We start from the raw sequence: 12,133 nt of genomic DNA, 5'->3' as shown, positions 1-12,133 counted from the left end.
AAAAAAAAAAAAAAATTTGCTGGGCGTGGTGGCATGTGCCTGCAATCCCAGCTACTTGGGAGGCTGAGGCAGGAGAATCGCTTGAATCCAGGAGACGAAGGTTGCAGCGAGCCAAGATCACACCATTGCACTCCAGCTTGGGCAACAAAGTGAAACTCCCTGCCCAAAAAAAAAGGTTTTAAGGGAAACACTAGGAAAATTATGGGTGATTTTCAGAAACAGCCTCCAAGACGCTTTGGTGGTAAGTATGAATTCTATATAAGGGGTCTGTGGCTGGGATGAGCCACTTCTCTGAACCTTTGTTTACTCTTTTGAAGTGGGAACAAACAGCAGTACCTACTTCAAAGAGTTGTTCTGAGGATTAAAAGAGATAATCCATGTAAAACACCTAGCGGACTGTCTAATCCATAAAAGGCACTTAATTCATCTGAGGTCTTATTGTCATTATTATTTCATCCTTATCATCAATGAAGAGAAATTCTCATATGCTACAGGTTGGAGCATAACTACTATAGCCTATCTGAAACGCAGTATAATAATAGGTATAGATTTTTTAAATGCAAGAATTCTGTTCCAGGAATTTCATGTCTAGGTATTCATCCTTAATACTCTGGAGTTAATAAAAAGGATATGATATGCTTTTATGTAATGATATAGATATGGTATAGATATGTATTTATATCATTACATAAAAATATATATCATGTACATAATGCAGATTATATATCACGTTATATTACATATACTATATATAATATACAGCATAATATGATACACTGTATTACAATCTAATCCCATTTCCTTACTGTTACTTTGTTTTTTTTTTTTTTTGAGATGGAGTCTTGCTCTGTCGCCCAGGCTGGAGTGCAGTGGTGCGATCATGGCTCTGCCTCCCGGGTTCATGCCATTCTCCTGACTCAGCCACTCAAGGAGCTGGGACTACAGGCACCCACCACCACGCCTGGCTAATTTTTTGTATTTTTAGTAGAGACAGGGTCTCACCATGTTAGCCAGGATGGTCTCGATCTCCTGACCTCGTGATCCACCTGCCTCAGCCTCCCAAAGTGCTGGGATTACAGGCATGAGCCACCGGGCCCGGCCCTTACTGTTACTTTTTAAAGAGACAGGTTCTCACTCTGTTGCTGAGCCAGAAGTGCAGCAGCATGATCATAGCTCACTGTAATCTTGAACTCCTGGGCTCAAGGGATCCTCCCACCTCAGCCTCCCAAGTAGCTGGGACTATAGGTGCACCATGCCCAGAAGATTTTTATTTTTGTAGAAATGGGATCCTGCTATGTTGTCCAGACTGGTCTTGAACTCTTGGTCTCAAGTGATACTCCTGCCTCAGACTCCCAATGTGCTGGGATTACAGGCATTAGCCACTGGGCCAAGCCTCCATTTATATAAGAAAGCACAGTCTGCACATTGTACATTAATATTCAAAGAGGCATCATTCATAATAGCCTAAAAAGTGGAAATAATCAGTAAATGAATAAATAAAATTAGTGCATCCATATAATGGTACAGTATTCAGCCATAAAAAGCGCTGATACAGGTTACAGCATAGATGAACCTTGAAAACATGCTAAGTGAAACAAGTCAGACAGAAAAGGCCACATAATGTATGATTCCATTTATGGAAAATGTCCAGAATGGAGAAATCCATAGAAACAAAGTAGAGACGAGTGGATACCTGGGGCTGGGGTGGGGTGGTGGGTAAGGGGAACGACTGCTCATTGGTTTTGGCGGGGGTGGGTGTGAAAATGCTCTAAAAGTTGATGGTAGTGACAGCTGTACATCTCTGTGAATATCCTAAAGCATCTATAAAACTCTATAAAGGAAAATTACAATTTGTCGCAAATTAGTCACTCACCATCCATGAGAAGCCAATGGCCAGTGAGAACCCAGATGAGGACGAGCATGACAGACAGAGAGAATGACAGCAACTCAGCAGCAGTGAAACGTCCACAGCAACCAAAGGAAATCCTGGAAAACACACAACACTTATTGGACAGTGGGCACACTTTATTCAATAACCAAACTCTCCTTTGGTATTTCACGATCAGAGTTCATGATGGCTGGATTAGAATAGCAGGCAATACCCAATCCAAAATACCCAATCCTTTTTTGGAGAAACCTATGGAAAACTCACAGGAATATACTTCTGCACCATCTGATAATGTCTTCTTGCGACCAATTATCAACAGTGGCATTTAGAAGTTCGAAGCGACAATATCGACCTCTGGAAAAGCCAGTAAGTATGGAGGAAATTCTACTCTTATGAGGAAAACAAAATGAAGAAATGCCAACAATTCAACTCATTTACCAAAGATGGTATTACTCTATTTAGAAGATGGTAAATCTTTTTGTTATCACTAATTCCTGGGTACATCAGCTGCCACCAGTGACTGGTTTCCTAAGTGCGTTCAGCATCTCCATTAGCACAGAATTTTGTTTCTGTGCAGCAATGACTTTGAGTTAAAGTGTGAATACTAGGATTAAATGCAAGTAGGTAGCATATCCAGGCCACTGAAGACCAAAGGCAAAGAAGAATGTTTGAGTTCAACCACTATTCTCATATTTCATCAACTCACAGTAAAGGAATGAAAGCACTGTTTCAAAAGAAAACTGCTCATCTTTCAAAGATCTAAGTAGGAAGCACATTACAATGACTCAGACTTCCTAAGTTTTGTTTGTATTTCCTCTGACATGAGAAGGTACAAAAGGAAGTACTAGCTTCTGGTTTTAAAGATCAAATGTCTCACTTCCTGGTCTTCTGGCATTTCTGTGCTCCAGCCAATACCAGAAATTGAGACTCCTAATAATGCTATCAAATATGACAGAAAAATATATACAAGTTTATAATTTAAGAGGAAAGTCCCAATTCCTTACTTGTTCTGAGGTGAGCAGGGTCTTGTTAAATACTGGCACATCGGGAGGAGAAGAAAAGCAAAAGCTATCGTTGCAAGAACTAGAGAAAGAAAAGGTATAGTTTTTTTAAACAACTGTAAGAAAAATGGCACAACTTATAGAAATTTCATTCCCCAAAACACTAGACAAGTGGAAACAGTTAACTGACTAGAGAAGAAAAATATCTTCCTTTAATACTGAACAAAAAACCTCTTCAATAAAAAAAGTACCTGATTTGAAGGAGGGGAAAGCATAGGTAAGTTTTCTAAAAGATAAACAGCAGCAGGCCATGGGATGACCTCCTAACAAGTCTTGTAGCATTTTGCTGATGATTTTTTTTTAACATTTCCATCAATGCTTAGCTTGAAAACACATCAAAGAGCTGACAGTCCAATCACTTTGATTAGCTATCCATGTTTCCACCTGCAAGAACGTGGGTAGAGGCTGACAATGACCTCTATGCCAAGCTCAACCATCTGGTAAACTACTGGTAACCTAGAAAAGGCGCCACAGCAAAAGCAGAGCAATATCGCTCTGGTGTGATAAAATTCCTGCATTTTCACATCTCCAGCCTTTCTTTGAAATTGTGTGGGCAGGTCTCAACAGATGATGTGGATTAAGTGGTTCAAGAAGGAGTCAGGGAAGGGCGGCACGGTTGAGAGGGAAGAGATGAAGTCAAGATTTATAAAGAAAAACTTACATGACATGGTATATAAATCTTAATTTTGAACAGTGATAAAGGTGAAAAATTTTCCTTTTAGTATGTTAAGACTAGACAGAGAAACTCATATTTACCTGCCGTACAGATTGTAAAAACTACTTGAACTGAGTCAAAGAAGAAGAACATTACTAAAAGAGAGACAGACGCTCCAATTGGAAGGAACAGAGCCTGGGTAGAGTCAATTGTTTGGATGCCTGAAAGAGAAAAACAGACAGATTAATAACTTACTATGCAACAGGCACTGTGCCTATGTACTTCATATACATTAACTTGCGAAAATGCAGACAGTTCTAGGGATTATATGTCAAACATGGATTATCCAGGCCCTACGCGTCTTTCTTTCCTGACGAGATTATGAGCTCCTTGTTCTCTTCATGGTGCTTTCATTACAGTAGACGCTCAAGAATATTTGTTGAAGCGAACTACTACCTCCTGGTGTTAACCATCTGGATGACAGGATCCAAACCACCACCAAGAACAAAAATGAGGTAGTAAAAGCCCAGATTAGTCAATTTGAGTAAATCTGTGGTCTTGCATATAGGTTTAGTAAAAGAGGTGGTTTAAACCCATTGACTAAAAGGACTTCTCATCACCTGCGGGTTTAATGTCCTCATTTTCACGCTTTCCAATTGTTGCTAATAGTTGAGAACTGACTTGGCTGAGAGGGGGAGAGGAGGACAACAAGCCATTGCTGAAAACAGCAAATCAGAATTTTTTTTTTTTTTTTTTTTTTTTTTGAGACGGAGTCTCGCTCTGTTGCCCGGGCTGGAGTGCAGTGGCCGGATCTCAGCTCACTGCAAGCTCCGCCTCCTGGGTTCACGCCATTCTCCTGCCTCAGCCTCCCAAGTAGCTGGGACTACAGGCGCCCGCCACCTCGTCTGGCTAGTTTTTTGTATTTTTTAGTAGAGACGGGGTTTCACCATTCACAGGATGGTCTTGATCCATGTCCAAACCCAGACAAATTAAATGAAATCACAGGGGTTAGGCCCAGCTAAAAACTCCTCACAAAACTGTATTTTGCATCTAGAATTGAGAACCATTAATAGAGTATTTTGGTAGAGAAGAAAACATGGCAAACTCTAATAACCACTGAATGAAAAAAAAATTACCAGTTTTATCTTGCCCCACTTCCAAATGAACTTATTGAGATGTCATGAAGTGCACCAAAGGAATCAAAGAAATCTTCGTATGATCTATAATAATGAAATAATAGAAGAAAAAGGCTGGGTGCAGTGGCTCATGCCTGTAATCCCAGCACTTTGAGAGGCTAAGGCAGGAAAATCACTTGAGGCCAGGAGTTCAAGACCAGCCTGGGCAAAATAAGGAGACCCTATCTCTACAGAAAATTTAAAAAAAAAAAAAATAGGCATGGTATCTTGAGCCTGTAGTTCCAGCTACTTGGGAGGCTGAAGTGGGAGGATCACTTGAGCTCAGGAGTCAAAGGCAAAAAAAAAAAAAAAAAAAAAAAAAAAAAAAAAAAAAATTTTTTTTTTTTATATAAGGTAAAAAAAAAAATTAAACAAAGAAAAAAAAAAAAAAAAAAAAAAAAAAAAAAAAAAGTCTCTTCATTATATTAAGGCTACAAATAAAATATGTAACCAGGATAAACATAGCAGGACACAAAGGGTTGCAATGATCAATAAAATTTCTTTTAGGTATTTAAATTTGCCTGTCCCCAAAAGAGCTATTTAGGGTTTTTGATTAACTATATCTATAAAACAAAATTGCTTCTCAGGGACTAGGTAGATGAGTGAAGTAATTCACTTAGGAATAGGGCAGTTCAATTTAGGAAAAGTCAACTATGTGCCATGACAAACACAAATTATCTTGGAAGCAGTCTGTCCTGACTCTAGTCAAATCCATCCAGTTTGGCCCATGGATCACTTTGGGAAGTGTATCCATTAGATAAAACTCTATGAAATCTCTAACTAAATTTTACCTAAATAGTTTTTACATGTAAGTGCTCTACAGTAGTTCAAAGAACTGCTAGAGGAAGCTACAGATTTTCAGTGCCTTTCACTACATAAAATAATGGTTTCTCATATAACTGTTTATCATAGCAACAAAACATCATGCAGTCTACAGATCATACTGGTTCAAAGTATGACCAGAAAATTAATGGCTAGCTACAATAAAGACTGCAGTGGTGAGGTATGTAAGAGATGCATGTTTATAATAAAGCTAAATTTTAAAAGTTCAGTCTGCAATTAAATGCAAAATTGAATACAAAGGACCTCTCTGGAATATTAGAATGCACAGAATTTTTTTTTTTTTTTTTAAACCACAGATTTTTGACCAGGAGGCAATGTCACAGGGCAAGCAAAATGCCTTTAGTTCCTGACAATATGCTACCTAAAACAAAGTCCATGACTTCAGTACTGCATCTCCTAAAGTTCTGGAGATAAAGGTCTTGAAGGGGAAGGAGGTAATTAGAAATTTTAGCCAAACTCCAGTGACCTAAAACAAAGCAAAACTGAGCAAAGCAAAACAGAGTAGCCATAATTGGGAGGACATACGCAAGTGCAGTTGCATTATCTTTAAGGCAAAATCAACATAGGAAATAGGCTTGGTAATGGAATTAAAATTTTGTACAGCAACATTATTTTAACATTCAATGAACATGGCTACAGGCTAAATGCATGTCTGGTATGGAATAGACACTGAGCAATAAATAGTAACTGTTTTAACATTCAATGAACATGGCTACAGGCTAAATGCATGGTCTGTAATGGGAAAAGACACTGAGCCAAAATAAAACTAGTAACCTGTTTAAGAAAATTACCTGATTTTGTACCTCCCTGTAAGAAGGATGCTTTTGACTATTTGCTGAACACTTATTATATATATAGTAAGCAACAGGAGGGATTAAAAGAAAGTCATTTCCAGATCTCATGAAGTTTACAATCTAAGCAGGGAGATTAAAATGTATATCTCTACTAAAGATGAGAATCCCAACTATAAATCTCCATCAATCTCTGTAACTCAAATAAATTATAACCGCAGTTTAGTAAAAGACTTTAAGATGTCAGATAATTGGGCAGGGGTGTTCATGGCTTCTTTTTAAAATCACACTTAATACTACTTAAATGAAGGACTGATGTGCCACGGGAAAATAAATTTCTATATTGGCTTCTTGGGGGCAGATACAGAAATCAAAACAAGGTCAGGGGAAAATAGAGGACCTGGAGGGAACTCTTGCCCTCCACCCCCACTGCTGTCACTTTCTTTCTAACCTTTTTTATTGTGAAGCATCACACAGAAAAGCACAAAAATGTAGAGTTCAGTGAATTATTACATACTTAATACAATTCAAGTCAAGAAACAAACCAACCCTAGAAATCTTCCTTTGTGTCCCCTCTCAATCACCTCTCACTTCTCTTTCTCTCTCTCTCTCCCTGCCCCCCCCCCGCCGTGTCTCTCATTCTCCTGAAGGGAACTGCTATCCTGAATTATGACACGTTTTCCACCCAAGCAAGCAATTCCTTAAATACTATTTTGTTTGTTTCCTAAATTTTATATACACTGAGTTACGTAGTTAATTTTTTGTGTCTGGCTTCTTTCACTCAATGTTATTTGTGAGAATCATCCATGCTGTTTTATGTAGCTAGAGAAGTTCACTTGCCTTCACTGTATGAATACAGTAAAATTTATTTATCCATTCTATGGCTGACATTTGGATTGTTTCCAATTTTTTGGTTATTACAAATAATGCTGCTCTAGGCACTCTTGCACATGACTTGATGCAGATGTGATTGTATTTGTTGCATATACAACTAGGAGTGACACTGCGAGGTCCAAGAGTGTTTACATTGTCACCTTTAGTAGGTAACATCAAACTGCCTTCCAAAGTGACTATACTAACGCATGCTCTCCAATAATGCGAGAGGGTTCTTTGTTGTTGCTGTGCATCCTCATCGACACTGGGAATAGTCAAGGTTTTTAATTTTAGTTATTCTGGTGGTGGGCACGTAGTGCTCTTTCATTACTGTCTTCACTTTTTCACTTTTACTTTTCTGCTTTCTAATGAGTTGAGTGCCGTAATTCCTGGCAGGCCTGATCAACTCTTTGTCTTACTTCCATGTGTTTCGAGTTGCCCAGATAGGTGGAACATTATTATAATCCGAAGTAATAATTACCCAGTTTTTCAGTCAAATACCCTAGGGCACCCTGCAGGGAGAAACATTCAATTACAAAGAGATTTCTCCATTTTCAAGTTCTGATTTTTTGGGGCATGAGTCACATGGCACATCTAACCCTCTGTCGAGTCTCACTTAATGCTTCTCCTTCTTCTAGCTCCTATTATAATTAAGGATGGTAAAATCATTTCTGACATATTCAAAGCATGTAATCATAGAGTAACCCTTCACCCCTATACCCCACCAATGATGCTGGCTACACCTACAACTTTTCCTACTCTCCTGTCTCTTTACAAATTCCTTGTTTCTTATTATTTTGGGAGTTGGCAGCTACAATCTTTTAAAAACTTCTGATTACTGTCTCCTTCTATCAGTCTGAAACACTCTTGACAAAAATCTTAACACTAAATTTATACTTTCTTTTTCTTAAAACCTTCTCCCCAATTGTTCTACACTGTTAATCATTCAGGACTTCCATCCCCTTAGCAACTACAAACTCTGTTTCTCTGTCCATCTTTCTATTATTTATTTGATGCTTGATAAATGAAGCCTGTTTTCCATGCCATCCTTTCGATCTGTAATAATTTTATATTTCATAATCAAGTACTGGTCGGCCATCTTTGTAATGGCTTCTTCATTATGTTCTTCTTTGAGGAAGTGAATTTTGCATTCTATGCCAATCTGTCCTTATCCCACTGGTATCCATTGCTCAGAGCAGGCACTGAAGAAATGTTGTCAAGGATAATTTAGTACAACATAGCTGGCAGAGTTAAGAAAAAGACCATTTAGGCTGGGTGCAGTGGCTCATGCCTGTAATCCCAGCACGTTGGGAGGCCAAGGTAGGCGGATCACTTGAGATCAGGAGTTTGAGACCAGCCTGGCTAACACTGCGAAACCCCATCTCTACTAAAAATACAAAAATTAGCCAGGCATGGTGGCAGGCGCCTGTAATCCCAGCTACTCGGGGGCTGAGGCTGGAGAATTGCTTGAACCCAGGTGGCAGAGGTTGCAGTGAGCTGAGATTGCACCATTGTACTCCAGCCTGAATGACAGAGCAAGATGCCGTCTTAAAAAAAAAAAAAAGGAGCTATATTACCAGGTAACTTCTTTCCAGTGTACAGACTGATACAACCACTTCTTGTTTTTGGGATTAAACTTAGACGTAATAATATAGGTAGATTTTCTGTGATGCAACGTACAGCAGATTTATAATCTGGTTTAAGAACATCACTTGCATATGTGCTATATAATACAGGACTTTTAAAAAGAGTTTCAGGAGTATAAAGTGATTTGGCTTAACACGTTGATAGAAGGTAAGCTGCTATGTAATAATTTAATCTAAAAATCAGATTTTGCACCGGGTTTTATGTGGTTTCTAGCACTGGTAATAACTACTGGTATGGAATTTTATAACATACAAGGATCCATGTCATAAATTTAAAAAAAGACTCATTATATTTAGATGATTCTACTTACATCTTTATCATGCCCACTTTGGCACTGCCAGGGACAATGAAACACATGTGCCTCGGCCTGTGCCCGGTGAAAACTGGGCAAATACAACTTGGTTGACAGTGCACTATAGTAACTAGAGAAACCAAGATACATAATAAATTGATCTCTTTTCAATTTAACATCCATGGTCCTCCAATCAATATTTGATCTACCTTTTTATTAGATCTCTAGCATTTCCTCTCTCTTAGGTGGCGCCCTTACCCTGTTCTATAGGTCGTGATCTCTGTGCCTGTTATTATATGCTCCCCTAACCTGAAAAGACGACTTCTCCACCTATCTACATTCACTAAGTCAAACTCACCTTCTGTTGTAAAGAAACCTTCTCTGACCCGTTGCTGCTCACCTGACTTGCCCATCTCTTTATTCTCCTTCTACATGGATGTCAAAATGATTTCATTTGTAGAGCTTCCTCTGATAACAGCTGTATGTGGAGGATTCTGAGGCTATGGTAAGGGTCACTGAAAAAAGGTACTTGCCCCATATATAGGGGGTGAAGAGGTATTTGCCATCTCTATCTTGGCTTTTTTTTTTTTTTTTTTTTTTTTTTTTTGAGATGGAGTTTCGCTCTTGTTGCCCAGGCTGGAGTGCAATGGCACGATGTCGACTCACTGCAACCTCCGCCTCCCGGGTTCAAGCAATTCTCCTGCCTCAGCCTCAGAAGTAGCTGGAATTAGAGGCATGCGCCACCACACCCGGCTGATTTTGTATTTTTGAGACGAGGTTTCTCCATGTTGGTCAGGCTGATCTTGAACTCCCAACCTCAAGTGATCTGCCTGCCTTGGCCTCCCAAAGTGCTAGGATTACAGGCGTGAAACATTGTGCCTGGATATCTTGGCACTTTTTAAAAAACATATTGGCAATAATTTCTCTTGTACTTTTGCATCTTTCAAAAGATCTAACAGAATGTCGAGTACATGGCAGATCTCAATCTCAATATAAATGTATTAATATTATCAAATCAAGTCACTTCAAATTCAAGTCTTTCCATAATAAGCATCAAACATTTTTATTAATGCTATTGGGGTACAATTACATACCATAAAATTCACTCATTTTAAGTATAATTCAATGATTTTTTAATACCAATCATAAGTCCTTGAACCCAGTAAATTATTAACTGGAGGTACAGAAATAGCCAAATTAAGAAAACTACATGCATAGAAGTTAATTGACATAAAATATCTTACTATTATTGGTGCTGTTGCCATTGAAAGACCCAGAAGAACTATTACTGTCTTTCTCCTTATCTTGATTTTCAAAGTCCATATTAAGGGACCTGTGGAAAAAAATTTTGTAGTTAAGTTGTAGTTTTGCTTACAAAAGAAGCAGGTCAGAAAAGTCGTAATATGACAATATTTTTAAATGCCAAGGAATTAGGAAAGAAAAGAAGGTCTCTTTTGAACAACTCTGAAAAATAGGCTCGTCACATTTTAAAAAACAATCTTCAGTCCTTCCGATGTGTCAGTTCAAGAGTTTTCCTGACTGCAGATGAAAGCATTCCAAGGCAGCTGAGCCTTCCACTCCTATCTCTGAGCATATCATACCCTTAATTACTTCCTTATGATAAAAACCTAGAAGGAGAAATGTCAAAGGGCAAGCACATTTTGAGACTTTTACATACCACACAACTGTCTGCAAAAAGGCTGCATCAATTTACTCTCTCAGCAGTGTATGAGAGCCCTCATTTCCCTACACCCTGTCAGCTGCAATTCAACAACAAAACAAATTTGAGCTGTTCTAGGTACTGGAAGGACAATAAATAGCACACACATGACTGGATCTTATATTCAAGCGGGGAGACATAATAGACCAGAAAAATAAGTTCAATACATAGTGTCTTAATGGCAGGTGCTAAGGAGGAAAAGTAGGAAATGCAGGACTTAGGGTTTGAAATTTTAGACAGGATGGACAGGAAGGCCTCAGTGACAATGACTTCAGAGTCAAGACCTGAAGGAAGTACTCACTGTCAATCTGGGGAACTAAAAATGGCATGTCATATTGTTCCTTAACCAGTGAACAATGTTGCGTACAAAAGCTTGCTCATTTATTTCTTTTTTTGTGAACTATCTATCCAAGTCCTTAGCTAATTTTCCACTAGTGTTTTCCTGTAAAGAAGGGGTTTGTGGGCCGGGCACAGTGGCTCATGCCTCTAATCCCAGCACTTTGGGAGCCTGAGGTGGGTGGATCACAAGGTCAGAAGATAGAGACCAGCCTGGCCAACATGGTGAAACCCCGCCTCTACTAAAAATCAAAAATTAGCTGGGCATGGTGGTGCACGCCTGTAGTTCCAGCTACTTGGGAGGCTGAGGCAGGAAAATTGCTTGACCCTGGAAGGCGGAGGTTGCAGTGAGCCGAGATTGTGCCACTGCACTCCAGCCTGGCGACAGAGCGAGAGTCCATCTCAAAAAAAGGGGGGAGAGGGGTTGTGTTTGTTTGTCCAAAAGAACTTTCTGTTATGATGGTCTTTATCTGCACTGACAAGTGCTGTGGACATTAGCCACATTATGTGCTCACTGAAATGTGGCTGGTAGGACAGAGGAACTGACTTCTAAAACTACAAAACTTTTAGATAAAAACATATGGTCATTCTTTGTGACCATGGATTTGGAGTGGATTCTTGGATATGATGCCAAAAACACGAGTAGAAAACAGAAAACTTAAAAACTTATGTGCTTCAAAGGATACTATCAAAAAAGTCAAAAGACAACCCACAGGATGGGAGAAAATCTTTGCAAATCATGTATCTGATAAGAGACTTGTGTCTAGGATATATAAAGAACTCTTACACCTCAATAATAAGAAGGACAACCTGATTTTAAAATGAACAAAGGATCTGAAGAGACATTTCTTC

The 12,133-nt window shown here is 38.9% G+C and overlaps 1 protein-coding gene across 1 annotated transcript in view; it reads right to left on the bottom strand.

The window, feature by feature from the left end:
• The window catches only part of SPPL3 (signal peptide peptidase like 3), a 27,921-nt gene extending 17,158 nt beyond the window's left edge, over positions 1–10,763 (bottom strand). The window contains exons 1-4 of the mRNA XM_017872104.1: positions 10,470–10,763; positions 3,706–3,825; positions 2,893–2,971; positions 1,874–1,986 (exon numbers count right to left, since the gene is read on the bottom strand). Coding sequence (XP_017727593.1) covers positions 1,874–1,986; positions 2,893–2,971; positions 3,706–3,825; positions 10,470–10,548 — 391 coding nt within the window. The 5' untranslated portion in view covers positions 10,549–10,763. The remainder of the gene's footprint in view (positions 1–1,873; positions 1,987–2,892; positions 2,972–3,705; positions 3,826–10,469) is intronic.
• Between the last annotated feature and the right edge of the window lie 1,370 nt (positions 10,764–12,133).

Source organism: Rhinopithecus bieti, unplaced genomic scaffold, assembly GCF_001698545.2.
Source record: "Rhinopithecus bieti isolate Rb0 unplaced genomic scaffold, ASM169854v2 scaffold_6776, whole genome shotgun sequence".
Classification (NCBI taxonomy): Eukaryota; Metazoa; Chordata; class Mammalia; order Primates; family Cercopithecidae; genus Rhinopithecus; species Rhinopithecus bieti.
Note: the sequence above shows the minus strand (reverse complement) of the source record. Positions and strands in the feature narration are given on the sequence as shown.